Raw genomic sequence first — 19,897 nt, 5'->3', positions numbered from 1 at the left:
GATGCAGTACCGCGGCCGCCGCTGGGGGGCGTTCGCGTCGTAAACCAGGTATGCAAATTAGGAGTTACGGCGATCCACGACGGATTTTCGCGTTCGCTACGTCGCCCCTAGTCTAGTTTCCCGTCGCAAAGTTAGTCGTCGTTTTTGGTGCCTTAACTTTACACAGCAATCGTATTGCTGTATAAAGTATGGCCGTCGTTCCCGCGTTGAAATTTAAAAATTCACGTAGTTTGCGTAAGCCGTCCAGGAATACGGAATTACGCTACGCGCGTCGCCGTTCGAAAAAATGACGTCTCTGCGCGCAAAGCACGGTGGGAATTTCGAAAAGGAGCATGCGCAGTAGGTCCGGCGCGGGAGCGTGCCTAATTTAAATGGCACACGCCCATTTAAATTACGCGGGCTTACGCCGGAGGCCGCCGGCGTAGTTTTCATCGCAAGTGCTTTGTGAATCAGGCACTTGCGATGAAAACTTGCGGCGGTGTAACGTATCTACGATACGTTACGCCGCCGCACTTCTACCTGAATCTGTCCCTTTGCTCTCTCAGTGTGAAAGATCTTCAGATGGGCTACAAAAAGATGGCCGCCGTGAGGACTAATCCCCTTGTGTTCAGTGGAGAGGGGAGGCCCCTCTCCACTGAACACACGGAGAAAGCCAGGAACTAGCTGCGGCTGAAGGGGACAGAGACAGATGAGGCACGAAGGAGATGTAACAAGAGGAATGTAACATAGGGGACACATGTGAAAAGGACTATGCTGCTGATGGGGACACTGATGTAAGGAGGGACTCCGCTGATGGGGACACTGATGTAAGGTGGACTCTGCTGATGGGGACACTGATTTAAGGAGGGACTCCTCTGGGAGCACCCAATGTAAGGACAGACTCTGCTGGGGGCACCTGATGTAAGGACGGACTCCGCTGGGGGCACTGATTCTGCCGTATGATGAGATGAATTTTTTCATTTTATATTACAATGTAATAATAGAAATAATGCGCTTCAATCATCCTGACTAGTGTTGAGCAGAATATGCCATATTCGATTTCGCGATATATCTCGAATATATATTCGAATATTCGAGATATATTCGCTAAATTCGAATATTCGTGATATTTTATCGAAATTAAATGATTGCGATTTTTCGCTATTGCGAATGCGAAAATAATTGCGATTTTTTGATAACTGCGGTAGGAGCACTCTGATTGGCTCAGAATATTTGTGATATTTTATCGAAATATCGCAACATGCGAATGCGATATTTATTGCGCAATTTCGAGAAATGCTGGAGGAGCGCTCTGATTGGCTCAGAATATTCGTGATATTTTATCGAAATATCGCAACATGCGAATGCGATATTTATTGCGCAATTTCGACAAATGCTGTAGGAGCACTCTGATTGGCTCAGAATATTCGTGATATTTTACAATACAAAATAATTGCGAATATTCGGCAAATGCGGAAGGAGCACTCTGATTGGCTCAGAATATTCTTGATATTTTACAATACAAAATAATTGCGAATATTCGGCAAATGCGGAAGGAGCACTCTGATTGGCTCAGAATATTCTTGATATTTTACAATACAAAATAATTGCGAATATTCGGAAAATGCGGAAGGAGCACTCTGATTGGCTCAGAATATTCTTGATATTTTACAATACAAAATAATTGCGAATATTCGGCAAATGCGGAAGGAGCACTCTGATTGGCTCAGAATATTCTTGATATTTTACAATACAAAATAAAAAGTGTTTTGCATTGGTGGTGATTCTTTACTCTATCCATCTGTCACAGCCATTTGTCAATCAAACACCTTGAAGATTGAACACGTTCATGCTGCATGCTTTGGACTTTTTTTCACTTCACATATCAAAGACATTTTTATGAAAGATTATTTTTCTATTATTGGGACTATATTTCTTTATATATTTGTTTCACTGTGTATTTCACAAGTTATTTGCGCTTGCTTATTTTATAATTTGCCCACATGTCTTGTCACTAGACATATTTTTTATTCTTGTAGAGCGACTCCATTTTCTGTCTTGTATTAATTTATGTTGTATAACATTTTTGAGTTGCTGCTGTATTCTCCCCTTTTTTAAGGTATGCGCAATTTTTTCCTTCTTACAAAAAAAACTAATATCAAACATACAAATATTCATAACATACACATACACAAAGCCCCCCCCCTTTTGCATCAGAGACAATCAGAGTTCTCCTACCACAGTTATCGAAAATTCGCAATCATTTTCGCATTCGCAATAGCGAAAAATCGCAATTTTTTTTTTTTTCAATTTGGCAACATAAAAGGATCGCCTCAGCTTAGCTACTCGGCCCAGGGTCTCTAATCATACCAGCAATGCTTTTAGACGTCGATAGGATGTGATCTGTTTTAAAAATCAAATTGAAAAAATGTGAATATTCGGAATTGCGAATATTCACCGCGAAATTCAAAATATAGCGCGATTTCTCGAATATGCTATATTCGAGTCGAATATTCGCAATGCGAATATTCGTGAGCAACACTAATCCTGACACCATACCAACCATGGTGCCATGATGGTTGAAGCGCTAACAGGTGTTTGGAGTATCTTCATCTGCTGATTGTTAATCTTTCTGGAATACACATATTTCTATTGTTGTGTAGGATCTGGGCCTGCTGTCCCTTCATCTCTCTCCCTCCACCCCTTGTTCATCTTAGATGCTATCCACACCCCTTAGAGCCACACCCTTTAAGTCACGTCCCACTATTTCACTGAAACCACACCCATTTTTCATGTAGGAGGGGTCATTAAGGAAGGGCGGGGTCTGGAGCCCCCCATCCTAAAACTTCACAACACATGCTAATGGTCTTTGTTCTCACAATTGTCTTTATATTATGACACAAGGACATTTATATACGCACAGTGTTTGTTTGCACATTTGTTGTTATTTTTATGCACAGTTAAGTGTTGGATATATATCTGCAATTTACTGAATGCTGTTCCATATTGCAATCTCTAGCATTTTATCTACTGTTTTTTATTGGAACATGCATGTTTAAATATTTGCTTTCTTATAGTGCACTTATAGTTTTCTGTTCCATATTGCACTTTATTTGCTGTTTCATATTGCAATTATTTGCACATTATTTGTTTGATCTATAGCAGTGGTCTCCAAACTATGGCCCGGGGGCCAGATGCGGCCCTTTGCTTGCTTTCAAATGGCCCTCGGGGCACTATTTTTTTCAAGGACATCAATGAAGGGCACAATTTCACCCAATGACACCAACAGTGGGGCACAATTTTCAATAAATGATATCAATGATAGGGCACAGTTCCTCCCAATGACTTTGACAATGGGGCCTAATGACACCGAAGATGGGACACAGTTCCTCCCAATAATGGTGGATTGTTCACTACCACTGATGCTCTGACATTTTGTACTTCCGATGGCCACAGTCCGGCCCTCCTAAAGTCTGGAGGACAGTAAACTGGCCCTTTGTTTAGAAAGTTTGGAGACCCCTGAGCTATAGCGCTGCTTTGACACACATATTTTACAAGAATTGGTATCACATTTTTTTTTTAGCAAGCTGCTTTTTGAGTTTTACTTACCTAGCACAGATTTTCTGCACTGTTTTATTATGTTGGTAATGCACTAGGTTGCTGCACCCTTTCTTTTGTTGTTTCCAGTGCCCGCAAAGACACCCACAATCCTGTGAGGGCAGCAGGACCTTTGGCACCTACCAGTTGGGCAAGCAAAAAAGTGTCATATGTCCTCAGCAGCACCACAACTAAGCACAGGAGATTTTACTGTTTTCACATTTGATCATCATTAGCACCCCTTACAGTGATAAATGGTTTCTCTCAACCCTCTAACTGATACATCTGAGGGATAGCTTGTTCTGTTGAAAAAGAGCAAACATGCTGGTTGGATCACCTGGTGAAAATAAAGGAAAGAAAGTACAGAGGAACACACACCGGTCTACTCCCCTTGTGAGTCCCCTCCCCCGTCAGTTAGAATCACTCACTAGGGAACATATTAACCCCTTGATCACCATCGAGTGTTAACCCCTTCCCCGCCAGTCACATTTACACAGTAATCAGTGCAGTTTTATAACACTAATCGCTGTATAAATGTGAATGGTCCCAATAACGTGTCAAAAGTGTCCGATATGTCCGTCGCAATGTCACAATAAAAATTGCAGATCGCCGCTATTACTAGTAAAAAAATTAAAATAAATTAAAATGCCATAAATCTATCCCTTATTTTGTAGACGCTATAACTTTTGCGCAAACCAATCAATAAACGCTTATTGTTTTTTTTTTTACCAAAAATATGTAGAAGAATACGTATCGACCTAAACTGAGGACATTTTTTTTTTTAACTGTGATATTTATTAACGACTTAAAGGGGAGTTCCACCCACAATTTCACTTTTTAAATATAAATACCCCTGTAATACACAAGCTTAACGTAGTCTAGTAAAGTTAGTCTGTAAACTAAGGTCCGTTTTGTTAGGTTGTTAGAGCATTTAGTTACAGTAGTTTATAATCTAGAAATAGACCGTGGCCATCTTAAGTGTGGGCATCATGAAGCCAGACTGTATGACTTCCTGGATTTCAGCCTTGCAGATCTCGCACATGCTCAGTGCTGCACAAGCGATGTAATAGGTTTCAGTCAGGTTTCCATAGCAACGGGAGTGTCAGAGGAAGTTGCCGCCCCTTCTCTATGCAAATAGGCTATTTGCAAGGACTACTGGGATACATGATGCCTATCCCAGAAACCCTTGCGAATAGCCTTGTGACTTAATAGCCTAGGCTAATAAGGAGGAGGAAGTAATGAAGGACTACAAAATAAAGGTATTTACAAGCAACAAAATAAATAAAAATTGTCCATTCTGAACACTATGAGATTAGGGCATGCAGCACAGACAAACATAAAAAAATGGGTGGAACTCCACTTTAAGGACCGGCTCACGTACATACATATATGTCGGCACTTTAAAGATGAATATCTCGGTAACGGGCAGCAGCTGCTGCCACAACCGAGATATCCATCTTTACCGTGGCCGGTCCTGTAAACGATAATGGTGGTCTTTGCGGCGGATTCGCTGCGAGATCACCGTTATCAACGGTGGGAGAGGGGCCCCTCATCCCGCTGCTCCCGCCGCTCTCCGCCTATTACCAGAGCCGTCGGTAGCGGTGGAGGCGATCGAGTCCTTCTCACTGCTTGCCATGGATACGAGTGAGGGCAAAATGGCTCCCACCCGTCTCCATAGCATAGCAGGGCAGAAGCAACATCAAAACGTCAAATGCGTCTTAAAGGCAGATTTTTTTTGTTGAAATTTTTTCAAATGACAATTTTTTTATTTTTATTGCATTTTGCATTTTTTATTGCATTTTAGTCTAAATATGCTTTTTTCTATTACATGTTTACATTCCTTCTAATGGAAATAAAAGTGACCGTTTTCTTTTTTTTTTAAAACAGTGTAAAAATAAATAAAATCAAGTAAAATAAATCAATTTTTTTTAAAGCGCCCCGTCCCACCGAGCTCGCGCACAGAAGCGAACACATACGTAGCGCCCGCATATGAAAACGATGTTCAAACCGCACAAGTGAGGTATCGCCGCGATCGTTAGAGCGAGAGAAATAATTCTAGCCCGCCTCTGTAACTCAAAAGATGCAACCTATAGAATTGTATTACTCTGCGTAACATTATCTTTCACAATAATAAAAAAAGGGGGGTAACTTTACTGTTGTCTTATTTTTTAATTCAAAAAAGTGATTTTTCCCCCCAAAAAAGTGCACTTGTAAGACCGCTGCGCAAATACGGTGTGGCAAAAAGTGTTGCAATGACAAAGTGTTGCATTTTATTCTCTAGGGTGTTCGAAAAGATATATATAATGTTTGGGGGTTCTAAGTAATTTTCTAGCAAAAACTTGTAAACACTGGGCCAGATTCACAAAAGAGATACGACGGCGTATCTCCTGATACGCCGTTGTATCTCTGATATACGATTGTCGTACCTATGCGCCTGATTCATAGAATCAGTTACGCATAGATAGCCCTAAGACTCGACAGGTGTAAGTGACTTACACCGTCGGATCTTAGGCTGCAATTCTAGGCCGGCCGCTAGGTGGCGATTCCATTGCGGTCGGCGTAGAATATGCAAATGACTAGTTATGCTGATTCACGAACGTCCGCTTTGCCCGTCACTCTAAATTTACATTGTTTCCGTAGAGATACGTCGCGTAAAACTAAGCATGCCCTCTAGGTGGCCTAACCAATGTTAAGTATGGCCGTCGTTCCCGCGTCGAATTTTTTAATTTCACGTTGTTTGTGTAAGTCGTCCGTGAATGGCGCTGGACGCCATTTACGTTAAGGTCGAAACCAATGACGTCCTTGCGACGTCATTTAGCGCAATGCACGTCAGTAAATTTTAGGGACGGAGCATGCGCAGTACGTTCGGCGCGGGAACGCGCCTAATTTAAATGGTCCCCGCCCCATTTGAATTAGGCGGGCTTGCGCCGGGCGGATTTACGCTACGCCGCTGCAAGTTTACAGGTAAGTGCTTTGTGAATCAAGCACTTACGCTGTAAACTTGCGGCGGTGTAACGTAAATGGGATACGTTACGCCGCCGCAGCGTAACGTATTTCTATGTGAATCTGGCCCACAGAGTTAAATCAAAAAGTAGAAAATATTGTTGCTCTTCTTTTGTTTATAGCGCAAAAAATAAAAAACGCAGAGGTGATCGAATACCACCAAACGAAAGCTCTATTTGTGGGGAAAAATAATTTCATTTGGGTACAGTGTCGCAGGACCGCGCAATTGTCATTCAAAGTGCAACAGCGCTGAAAATACAAATTGGTCTGGGCAGGAAGGGGGTGAAAATGCCTGGTATTGAAGCGGTTAAACAATATACAGTTTTAGACGATTTAGAAGAACATTTTAAAATGTGCAAACGTCAAGACTTTGAATTGTGTCACCAGAAAACAACAAGAAATAGCCTGGCCACCAGGGTTACACAATGTCAATGATGAGCTGTCAGTAGAAGAAATAAACAAAATCATGCTGCAATTTTTAGAAAAATATTCTAAAAATATCCCTACAAACAGCATATCGAACCCTCAGCATCTAATGTTATGCCAAAAGTATGCTTCGAGGGAGTGAGCGGGCAGTGCCTGACACACCTCCGGATCGGGCTCTCCTGATTGGTAATCTGGGAGCTTCTGTCCTGACGTTGTTGTTGTGGGCGGGTCTAGCATGTCATTTAGCTGGATACGGGATGCTGCTGGGAACAGATCAAACAAGGTTAAGCAGATAACAAAGAGATCCAGCAGCACCGCACCATCGCCGGCCACTGGCAGTACTAATCTGCCGCATAGAAATGTCTTTTAGGTCTTGTTTTACGTTGTTGGTAAAAAAGAATGTTGGTCGGATTTCTCTGCGGAAGAAATGCACTCGCTCTGTGGCTGTTATTGGGGCTCCGTTCTACAAGGGCCAGGTAGGCAAGTGCAAACAAATGCTTCAATTACACGGATTTTTAAATAAGCTTTGCATTGTACATTGCATAGCAGTATATGACTATATTACATTTAGTGTAAAGGCATTATATATGAAATGCTGAGCATTGCCTTTGAATCGCTTGAAATTAAAGTGGAGGTTCACCCGAAAACCTTTTTTTTTTAACATTAGATTTAGGCTCGTTGTGTCAAGGGGAATTGGGTGTTTTTTTTTTACAATCGAAGCAGTACTTACTGTTTTAGAGAGCGATCTTCTCCGCCGCTTCCGGGTATGGGCTGCAGGACTGGGCGTTCCTATTTGATTGACAGGCTTCCGACGGTCGCATACATCGCGTCACGGTTTTCCGAAAGTAGCCGAACGTCGGTGTGCAGGCGCCGTATAGAGCCGCACCGACGTTCGGCTTCTTTCGGCTACTCGTGACGCGATGTATGCGACCGTCGGAAGCCTGTCAATCAAATAGGAATGCCCAGTCCCGAAGACCATACCCGGAAGCGGCGGAGAAGATCTATCGCTAAAACGGTAAGTACTGCATCGATTTTAAAAAAAACACCCGATTCCCCTTCACAAAATGAGCATCAATCTAATGTTAAAAAAAAAATTCTGGGTGAACTCCCGCTTTAAGTAAGAAATATATTGTCAGTAATAATGTGGAAATACATAAATTCATAAATAAAAACCTAATGTAAAGTTTCTAGAACTAGTATAGTATTACAGTCACCATTATATTTTAGACGTGCACACTGAAATATTTTGTTTTTGTCCAAAAAATACATTTATTTAGTTAATTGATTTGTTTTTATTTACCGTATTTATCTTGCTATAACGCGCCCACTCGGGTATAGTCGGGCAGGCTCTCGCGTAAAGGATGCACAGGACGTGACCGCACCCACGATTTTGCCCTGATTTTTAGGGCAAAAAAGTGCGTGGTATACTCCGATTAAATACGGTATTTTGTTTTGTTACAAAATACATTCGTCCGAAAATCCGAAATAATTAAAGAGGGATTCCACCTGCAAATTTTTATATATATATATATATATATATATATATATTTTAAAGTCAGCAGCTACAAACACTGTAGCTGCTGACTTTTAATAAGAAAACTTACCTGTCCTAGGCGCCCGCGATGTCAGCCCCCCCGAAGCCGATCCCTTAATCCTGGCAGCTCCCGGTGCCACCATCCTCCGTAAGGGAAGCCGGACAACGAAGCTGTGTGGCTTCACTGCCTGTTTTCTTACTGCGCATGCGCCAGCCGTGCGGCGCTTTATGGATGGGCAGTTGCTCTCTGGGATACACACAGTTCCCAGAAGGCAGCGCGCCCCATTCACCAGAAGACACCACGAGTAGGACGGAGGAAGAAGACCTGCCGCGGACTATGAAGAGGCAGATTACAGACTTCCGCATAGACTGCTATTTCTGGTAATTAAAAACCTTTTTCTTTTTCAAATTTCTATTAAGATTTTTGGTCCAAATTTTTTTTTGAGGGTGGAACTCCACTTTAAAGCGGAGGTTCACCCTAAAACAATTATATACCGTTACATCCAGCATACTGCTGACATCTACAGTATGCTGGTGTGTTTTTTTTTATTTTTTTACGTACCTTCTTATAGTTCTTTTCACCCGGCTTCCGGGTTCTCACTGCCCCGGGGCGTAGGCGTTCCTATAAAGATAATAGATGATTGACGTGCGGGTAAGGCGCGTCATGCGTTCTGAAAATAGACGTATAGCGCCGGGTCCTAGTTCGTCTATTTTCCGAACGCGTGACGCGCCTTACCCGCACGTCAATCATCTACGCCTCTTCATAGGAATGCCTATTCCCTGCGGGAGTGAGAACTCGGAGCCGGGTGAAAAGAACTATAAGACGGTAAGTACAGCGAAAAAAAAATAAAATACCAGCATACTGTAGATGTCAGCAGTTTGCTGGATCTAATGGTATATAGATAATTTTTAGGGTGAACCTCTGCTTAAGGGCCCTTTCACACGGGCGGACGAACGGACCGTTTTTTACAAGTCCGTTTACGGACTTGTAATGTATCCCTATGGAATTGCAGACGTTAGCGGATTGAGCATCCGCTAACGTCCGCAAATATCCACCTCCGCAAAGATCCACTTTTTCAGACGGAAGAAACCCCTATTTTTCTTCCCTCTGGCGGAACGGATCGGATGAATACAGACACACGGTCCGTATTCATCCGATCCTCCATAGGGGAGAGCGGAGGAAAGACAGGGCGGTCTCTGCACAGTGTGCGGGGACCGCCCTGTCCGCAGACAGCTCAGCAGGGATTTACGGATGATCCCCGCTGAGCAGACAGACACACGTGGCGGATCAATACGGATCCGCTCCGTGTGAAAGGGCCCTTAAGATTGAATCTGTCATTGGAGCCTTATGGTGTCTGTCGAATGTTCTCAGAAAATTCGAAGGAGCAGCTAAACTGTACGACGCCGCAATCGTACATTTCCGGTCGAATGTTCTAATGTTGTATGAATAGTAACAATTATATTTATTAATTATTATTATTATTATTACTAGTCCACCAACATTAGAATTCTTCTATAGCCTATGGGCCGAGCATTTGATCATAAATGTCTGCTCGTGGCGACTGCTTCGTCGAATCTTCACGTGGAATCTTTTCTCTCTATGTTGAATAATCTTGGACTAATAAAGTTAGGTTAGACACATTCGACCTTTTTTGCTACTGTCTCTATAATGTCGAATCTTTTCTCTCTATGTAGAATGGTCTTGGACTAATAGAGTTAAAGCGGAGGTTCTGGCAATTTTTTTTTTTAAAAGCCAGCAGCTGAAAATACTGCAGCTGCTGATTTTTTAAATATGGACACTTACCTGTCCAGCGTGCCTGCAATGTTGGCAGCCGAGGGACGAGCAATCGCTTGTCCCTCGGCTGCACCCGCCGCCATCGCCGGTAAGGGAATCGGGAAGTGAAGCGTTGCGGCTTCGCTACCCGGTTCCCTACTGCACATGCACGAGTAGCGCGGCATGTGTGTTTCACAGAAGACAGCGGGCTGTGCGGGTAGGGGTGGGGCTTCCGCACAAGAGTATTCCCAGAAGTGGGTGCAAATACCTGTCTTAGTCTTAGACAGGTATTTGCACCCCCCTCCCCCCTGAAAGGTGCCAAATGTGACACCGGAGGGGAGGAGGGATCCAAAAAGCGGAAGTTAAATTTTTGGGTGGAACTCCAATTTAAGGTTGGGCACATTCGACCGCAGGTTCGATAGACACAGATTGCTATTGTCAGCATCATGTCGAATCTCCTATCTATATTCGTTGTCGCAACGAAAACGAAACTAAAGCATTTGTTTATGTCGGATCTTTTGGTTTTTGGATTCTGCGCGTTCGTTATCGTTTGTTAAAATTATAACGAAAATACCCCAAATTCGGATGAAAATGCATTCGGACGAAAACTAATGCACATGACTATATTTTTGCTACAAAGTATAAAGGTTGTTGTGTGTGTGTGTGTGTGTGTGTGTGTGTGTGTGTGTGTATGTGTATATATATCTCTATTCTATTGAGCTGTTGAGTTTTTCTTTGTGTGGCTGCAAACAACCAACCCCCCCCCTCCCCCAGGTGGCCGGCGGCACAACACTGCCCCCTCGTCTGCCGGTCGGCCTGGCCCTTACCCCGTCTAGGTAGCGCGGCGGGTGGCTGGCAGCATTGGCTTTGGTGTTCTCAGCGCAGTGGGTGGCTGGCAGTGGGCTGGGCGCAGAGGTTCCATTGTCCTTTTCTCCACTGCTTCCGCTGTGCGTGTCCTCTCCTCGCCTGACGATTTGGCCAATGGTCAAAAAGGTCTCAGGCCCGATTGGCGGAGAGGAGATTTAGTGTTGAACATATCGTCACACAATTGGGTGGGCTCGGAGCGCAGTTTTTTTTTTTTTTTTTTGAAGCCTATAATCCCAGTCTTCAAAAAACACCCCCCATTGGAGTCCATGGGTCCGGCATCCTGTATGTAGATCAGGGTGCCGGACGCATGGATATGGGAGGCGATACCTGTGCACCCTCTATGGACGGGTCACCACTGGATTTGTAGGAGTCGTCTGAAGAGGTATACTCCTTCCTCCTCTGTCAGGTCCCTTGTCGGCTCGTATTCCTGGTTCCCACTCTCTCGTTTCCCCCCACACGTAATTATTTCATTCACATCTCACACACATTTTATATATATTTATTCAGGGTATGCCCTCTCTTAGACCTCTTTCACACTGATGCGCTTTGCAAGCGATATAACGCTAAAAATAGTGTCTGAAATAGCCGCTCCTCACACTCCAATGTGAAAGCCCTCGGCATTCCCAAAATCCAGGTGTTCTGAGGCTGAGGATGTCCTTCAAACATCCAAAATAGCAAACTTGAGAAAATCCAAAGGAAGAGACGGCACTTCTGGGTATAACATCTGTTATCTTTATTTTATCATATCAAGTTAAAAAGGACAAGCAGACGCGTTTCGGCAGCAAGCCTTGTTCACAGCTAGTAGTTAGGATTATTGCATTTCCAAGTGAAGACTCTGACTACAAAAAAAATTATATATTCTAGAAAATCAGGTTGGATTACTTGATAACCTTTAGGCCGGGTTCACACCTATATGAATTGGTTGCGGCTTTAACCGCATTCAATTTGCATAACATTATAAAATACATTGATTTCAATGAGGCTGGTTCACATATGTGCGATGCATTCGCACTGCGCATTGCCGAAAAAACGTGTGCGTTTTCTAGGCATTGTGGTGCGGCTCGGGTGCGAATTCAGGCCTATTATCTTCTATGGGCACGCATTTAATTCACAGATGTGTTCATTTCTCTTCAGGATTTCTCTCATTCACCTCAATACACTTCCCCCCTCCCCCTCCCCTCTCCCAGGTCTCCAAATTCGCAGCTAAAACGGAGCTGATCTGCTGAACAGTTCTCTTATTTCTCTGCAGAGATAAGAGTGCTGAAATTCGCACCGCACAAGTGTGAATCCGGCCTTAGGCTGGGTTCACATTCACCGGTTCAGGTCTGATTTCAGCCTGAATTGTTGGCCGAATTCGGACCTGAAACCAAGACGCACAGAACTGCTGTGCAATTTGCACCGGAGCCGCTCCAGTGATGTGTGAACTGTCTCCATAGAGAGCCCATCACAATCTCCTGCTATGCGAATTGGAGGAGAAAAACGCATTCAATTTGCAATAGTGGGAACCCAGCCTTTTTAGGGCCAGTTCACATCATAGAAACACAGTCTGGATGCGTTTCTGAATGCATGTTTTATGTGCTCTGGCACCTTTTTGATGCATTCCGGTGCATTTTTCCTCCTCCTTTTTTCTTTACCTTAATTAACGACACATGTCCTTATTTAAGGTAAAGAATAAACAATGCATCAAAAATGCACCAGAGCACATGCGTTCCGGGCATTTTTGATGCGTATTATGTTCCAGTACAGTTTAGTGCAGAAAAAATGCAGCATGTTCTACTTTTTTTTCTGGAACTGGAATGCACTGGAACTGACCGCACAGGCCATTGCAAACCTCCCCTCCTGGAACCATACCAGGCCACATGCCCTCAACATGGGTGGTGGGTGCTTTGGGGTGAGGGAGGGGCTCTGTGCCCCCCACCCCAAAGCACCTTGTCCCCATGTTGATGGGGACAAGGGCCTCTTCCTGACAACCGTGGGTGTTGGCACATTTTTCATTTTTTAGATGTTTAGAATTTTGGCTGTTGTGGTCCTGGAAGCTTGTCAATGCTCTCCCCTTTACTCTGTCCTCAGGTATTCCTCCTATTTGTTTTCTAGGAGGACTTCCTTGGATGGATTTTTGGCTTCTGGGTCTGTATTTCCTACACACCCAGTACACCGTATTTTTATTTGTTACTTACATAATTGACTTACTATTTACTGTTCATATAACTCTTATTCCTGTTCTTCCTTCTACAATCTTTTCTATATTGTTCTTTTGAGCTGGTGCCATCTGGCGGTGGCCGTTGGTATTACAAGTTAAGCATTACAAGTTAAACAGCAATTCTAATGTAATTTTTCACTATTTTCACTGCCATCTTCTTCCCTCTAATTAGAACCCCCAAACATTATATATATTTTTTATCCTAACACCCTAGAGAATAAAATGGCGATCGTTGCAATACTTTCTGTCACGCCGTATTTGCGCAGCGGTCTTACAAACGCACTTTTTTGGGAAAAAAATTACACTTTTTTTAATTAAAAAATAAGACAACAGTAAAGTTATCCCCATTTTTTTTAATATTATGAAAGAAAATGTTACGCCAAGTAAATTCATACCCAACATGTCACGCTTCAAAATTGCGTCCGCTCGTGGAATGCTGACAAACTTTTACCCTTTAAAATCTTCATAGGCGACGTTTAAAAAATTCTACAGGTTGCATGTTTTGAGTTACAGAGGAGGTCTAGGGCTAGAATTATTGCTCTCGCTCTACCAATCGCGGCGATTCCTCACATGTGTGGTATGAACACTGTTTACATATGTGGGCGCTGCTCACGTATGTGATCGCTTCTGCGCGCAAGCTCGTCACGACGGAGTGCATTTTCTGGCTCCTAACTTTTTTAGCTGGCTCCTAGATTCCAAGCAAATTTGTCAAACCCTGCTATATGACTCGCCAATCACAGTAGTATCCTATTGTGCTCCAAACAAAACTCCAATATCTTTCCTTTCCCATTTATTACAGGTGATTGAAACCCATAAAATGGGTACTTTATTAATTTGTGGAGATTCGAATCAAGTCCTTTCTCCATTTCTAGACAAATTCCCAATTTGGATGGCCTAAATTCCCCGGAAACATGCATTCCAGCAATTACTCCAGCAACATTCTCTATTAGACACTTGGCGTGAAACGAATCCTACAAAACGTTAATTCACCTTCTATTCTTATCTTCAAAACTCATTCTCTCGAATTGATCACATATTAATTACCATAGATAGGATCCACATGGCAGATTAATAACTCCATTCTATCCCACCCATCTCATTTCCGCAAGATTTGGAAAAAGCTTTAAAATACTTTTTTGGCCTATAACTCGACTCCTGATATTTCTCCTTTAACACTATGGGAGGCTCATAAACTTGTGCTCCGTGGAGCATGTATTCAACAATCCTCTTTTCTTAAAAAAAGAAAAACATCTGCTGCAGCAAAAACTGGAGACAAAATGTTATTCTTCCCATGCGCTCTTTCAATAGAATCCTAGTCCCACTACAAAATCACAATTCCATAAAGCACGTCTTGATCTTTATCTTTTCCTCTCAAACTCTGTCGAACATTTTTTATGATCTAGGCATTCATTTTACCTTAACCACTTCAGCCCCGGAAGAATTGGCTGCCCAATGACCGGGCCATTTTTTGCAATTCAGCACTGCGTCACTTTAACTGACAATTGCGAGGTCGCGCGACATTGCACCCAAACAAAATTGCCGCCCTTTATTTTATTTTTTTCACAAATAGAGCTTTCTTTTGGTGGTATTTGATAACCTATGTGTTTTTTTTTTTTTTTACTTTTTTTGCTATAATATCCCCCCAAAAAAAATAAAATAATTTTTTTATATATATAATATAATGATTTTCCTCAGTTTAGGCCAATATGTATTCTTCATATTTTTGGTAAAAAAAATCACAGTAACGCATATTGATTGGTTTATGCAAAAGTTATAGCGTCTACAAAATGGGGGCTAGTTTTATGGCATTATTATTATTATTATTATTATTATTATTATTTTTTACTAGTAATGGCGGAGATCTGCGATTTTTTTATCGTGACTGCGATATTGCGGTGGACACATCGGACACTATTTTGGGACCATTGTCATTTATGCAGCGATCAGTGCTATAAAAATGCACTGATTACTGTGCAAATGACACTGGCAGGGAAGGGGTTAATCACTAGTGGGCGAGGAAGGGGTTAAGTGTTTCCTAGGGAGTTATTCTAACTGTGAGGGGGTTGGGCTACATTTTAAATGTTTTTTAATTTATTCATTGTGCACCCTGTCAAATTCTATGTCCTGGTGGGTAAGCGAGGTAGCCAGACGCCAACATATCTCCTGGACCGTAGATTGTAGTGACTCCTGGCCTGTGGCTTCCGGGATGCAGAACAACCTTAGATTGTTGCAGCGGCTTCAGTCCTCAAGCTCCTCTATATGGAGCTGCAGCGTGGTGACCTGTGAGGCCTGTGTCTGCTCCAATTGCGACACACGGCGCTCGAGGAATGATGGGGATGTTTCGCCCGTGGGGACCCAGTCAGAGCAGCTGCACGTCCGCTCTGACTGAATGAAGGTCTCTGCGGTGTGCCTCCTCCAGGTGGAAGACCAGCACCTCCAAATCTGATCACATCGGCAGGGCCTGAAGGAGAGCTCTGAGATCCGGATCTCCCATCGTAGTAGGCAGAGGTGCTGGCGGTCCCGCATCAGCTGGTAGAGGAGATGTCAGATGGTCAGGGAAGCCTGTCAGGGAGTCAGATCCAGCCAGTGATGCCGGGGGGTGCCATTTGTACTCCCGGCCGAGACGATCTACGTGGTGCCGTGGTGTGGGCCCACAGTGTGTAAGCCTCAAATCCAGGGAAGTAGTGTGGTATCTCCGATCGGGGGGGGGGGGGGGGGGGAAAGAAACCCATGGCGACCTCTAGCAGAACCTTGATTGAGAAACCGGGTGTTGGTTATGGTAAAGGGAAAAGGGGGCAGAGAATGAGTCTCCTATATAGGGTAGAGCATGGGCGATTCTAGGGTCACAGACGCCTGGGTGCAGAAATATTTCTGGTGCCCCCACATGGGTGTGGTCATCTTACTAACTCCCCTTTACACATTTTTCTATGGCAACGCCTCAAACAGATGCTCCCCTAAGGTGTCTCCGTTACCTTGGGATCCTCCCATGATCTCTTAACAATAAACAAATTACAGGAAGATGGTACACTAATGGGACCTGGAGGGGGGTCTCTCTAATGGACACAGAAAGGTCTTCTGTTAGATAGTGTGTTGGAGCCCCCAGACATAATGCAGACATAGTAGTGCAGGGGCTGGTCAGAGACTGCAGACATAGTGCAGGGACTGGTCAGAGACTGCAGACACGGTGCAGGGGCTGGTCAGATTGCAGACACGGTAGAAGAGATCAATACACCAAGTGCAGCCTTATCGGTGCCCACCAAGTGCAGCTTGTCAGTGCCCCTAAATCGCAGAGTGGCGATGATTTCTTGCTGTCACGGGGCTTGGGTTTGAATCTCCCAGGTGGCCACTGTAACAAAGTCCTCTTAGACTAGCTTGCAGCTTCCCTGATGCACGTCACACGGATTCAATTTCACTGCATTGGATCAGTGTTCTGTCTATCTCAGAGGAGGCGCCGTCAGGCATTTCAGGCCAAAGCTTGTGCGGTGTGTGGTGTCAGTAAGGTTGGTGTCACCCCCCCCCCCCATCCTATTTTTGGGCCAGCAGCCCAGCATTGAAGCTCATTGGTGCGTGTTGTGGCAGTCTTTAAGGCCTAGAGGATGGCAGGCTAGGAACTTTCTAATTGCCCAGTTCCTAGGGGCAGTAATGGATAATGGCCAACAGGCCCTCTAACCAGACCCAGCGAAACTGCAGTAGTGATTCCTCCAGCTGGACGTTCACTCACTCTGGGTTACCCAGGGTGACTTTGTTCAGTAGTGTAGCGTGTCTGTACTCTGGCAGTGGCTCAGTCTTTCTCTCTCTCTCTCTCTTTCTCTCTGGTGCTGGGCAGCAGCGTGGCTCCCTCTCTGGTGGTGCTGGGCAGCAGCGTGGCTCCCTCTCTGGTGGTGCTGGGCCGCAGCGTGGCTCTTTCTCTGGTGGTGCTGGGCAGCAGCGTGGCTCTTTCTCTGGTGGTGCTGGGCAGCAGCGTGGCTCTTTCTCTGGTGGTGCTGGGCAGCAGCGATGCTCTTTCTCTGGGGGCGCTGGGCAGCAGCATGGCTCTCTGGTGGTGCGGGTACAGCGTGGCTCTCTGGTGCTCCCCTAGCCTCTACTTATTGGCCTTCCAGTGTGGCCAATGAGGAGGGAAGCAAACTGGGCACCAAGCTGGGTGGCGAACAAGATGAGACACACTCTCGACTCCACTGCTGACGGGAGGAGGGGGGGCGAGCGGGGGAAAAACGCTGACATCCTGCAGCTTGCCTCTCCCTTGTCACAGCGTGGCTGCTTGTGTTCACTGGCGGACTGCACCCCCCCTCCCCACAGCGACGCCAACACCACTGCACACCAGGAGAGAAGGAGGGAGGGGAGCACTCTGACACTTCAGCACCCCCCTGTGGCGTCCGGGTGCGGTGCACCCCGCGCACTCGCCCAGGATCGGCCCTGGGGTGGAGACATGGGTGTTTAAAAAGGAACCACGGTGTCCAAGTTCGAAAGTACCTTTTCGATTGGTCTTTCAAGGCTGTTCCATGTGCTGTATGGTTTGACATGTATTCTTGGCAAACCATTGTGATTATCTTAAATGTTGTTTAACTGTTGCTGTGTCTAGTGAAACCAGCCTATGTTGCTCTGTAACAAACCTAATTGAATGAATGAATGAATGAAAAAATGAATGAAAAACTTATATGCGAACTGAATCGCCTCTGGGCGCTTGATGTTTTGTGTCTCATGACATCAAAAGAGCAGAGTTTTAATCTGTCTTCTGAAAGTCAGGTGGTTTTCCTCCAACCGAACGCTGGTTGGTAAAGCGTTCCATAGTCTCGGACCTTGAAAAGCAAACCTTCTTTCTCCTTTGGACTTGTATTTGGTTTTTGGCACCTTGACCAGATTTTGGTCAGTGGATCGCAGAACGCGATTAGAATTGTGAGGTTCTATCTTGTCGCAAAGATATTGCGGCGCCTTCTCATGGATGCACTTATGTGTCAGGCAGAGTGCTTTAAATACAATTCTGTCTTTTACTGGCAACCAGCGAAGGTGAGATTGATTCCCATGTCCTTTTCCCGGTCACCAGTCTGGCGGCCGTATTCTGTACGACTTGCAGACGAGCGATTTGGTACTTTGGGAGCCCGAGGTAAAGGGCATTTGCATAGTCCAGTCTGGAATTCACGATTGTTCCCACCACGACTGCTACGTCTTCTTTGGGGATAAATGGAATAAGTCTGCGTAGTAGGCGCAACAAATGGTGCGATCCGCTGACTACTGACCCTATTTGTGCGTCCATTGTCATGAAGGTGTCAAAAATGACTCCTAGACTTTTTTGACTTTGGAGCTAGGGGTGATGCTTTGGCCCAGAATGGGCGGCGGTGTCCAGGTTGTTGCCAGTTGACTCTTTCGGCTGGCGTAATTGCACCCTTAAAACATATGCACTACATTTGAAACTGTAATCTGGTACTAAATATACAATAGGTAGTGCTGCGCTGTTATATATTGTGTGTGTATGTGTGTGTGTGTGTGTGTATATATATATGTATATAATATATGTATATGTGTGTATATATATATATATATATATATATATATATATATATATATATATATATATATATATATATATATATATATATATATATATATATATATATATTCTATCCAGATTCAGGTACATTGGCGTATCTTTGTGCCGGCGTAGCGCATCTCATATGCGCTACGCCGACGTAACATTGAGAGGCAAGTTGAGTATTCAGAAAGCACTCGCTCCCATAGTTGCGCCGGCGTAACGTAAATGGGCCGGCGTAAGCCTGCCTAATTCAAAGTAGGCAGGTAGTGGGCGTGATGTATTGAAATTAACGGTGACCCCATGTAAATGAATGGTCGATCGAACAGCGCATGCGCGCGCATGCTCAGAATCAAGTCGCATATACTCCCTAAGATACGACGGCTCAATGCGTACGACGTGAATGTAACTTACGCCCAGCCCCATTCACGTACGACTTGCGTAAACGACGTAAAATACGACGGCTGTTCCGACGTCCATACCTTAACATGACTTACCCCTGCTTTATGAGGGGTAAACTTACGCTGGACGTACGCCTTGCGTAAATGGCGTAGATTACTGCGACGGGCGTAAGTACGTTCGTGAATTGGCATATCTTGCTCCTTTACATATTTGACGCGTAAATCAATGGAAGCGCCCCTAGCGGCCAGCATAAATATGCACCCAAGATACGATGGCGTAGGAGACTTACTTTGGTTGTAGGCAGCCAAAATTCAGGCGTATCTTGTACTGTGAATTAGGCGCATAGATACGACGGCGCTGCGTATCAACAGATACGTTGGCGTAAGTTCTCTCTGAATCTGGCCCATTATTTTTAAATAAATAATACTACGCTATGGAGTATAAAATATAATCCATAAGTGGTAAATAACTAGATACAAAAGAAATATAATTTCTTTGCACAGAAGAAAAGTCACCTTGCACACTGCGTTTTTTTTATTTTTTTTTTAGCACAAAAAGAAGGAAAAGTCACTGGGCCAGATTCACAAAGAG

General features: G+C 44.2%; 1 protein-coding gene across 1 annotated transcript in view; it reads left to right on the top strand.

Moving 5' to 3' along the window:
- The first annotated feature begins 7,252 nt into the window (after nt 1–7,252).
- ARG2 (arginase 2) overlaps nt 7,253–19,897 on the top strand; it is a 202,217-nt gene continuing 189,572 nt past the window's right edge. The window contains exon 1 of the mRNA XM_040332838.1: nt 7,253–7,481. Within this exon, the coding sequence (XP_040188772.1) occupies nt 7,365–7,481 (117 nt within the window). The 5' untranslated portion in view covers nt 7,253–7,364. The remainder of the gene's footprint in view (nt 7,482–19,897) is intronic.

This window comes from Rana temporaria, chromosome 13, assembly GCF_905171775.1.
Source record: "Rana temporaria chromosome 13, aRanTem1.1, whole genome shotgun sequence".
Lineage (NCBI taxonomy): Eukaryota > Metazoa > Chordata > Amphibia > Anura > Ranidae > Rana > Rana temporaria.
The sequence above is the reverse complement of the archived record's forward strand: the minus strand, read 5'-3'. Positions and strand labels throughout refer to the sequence as shown.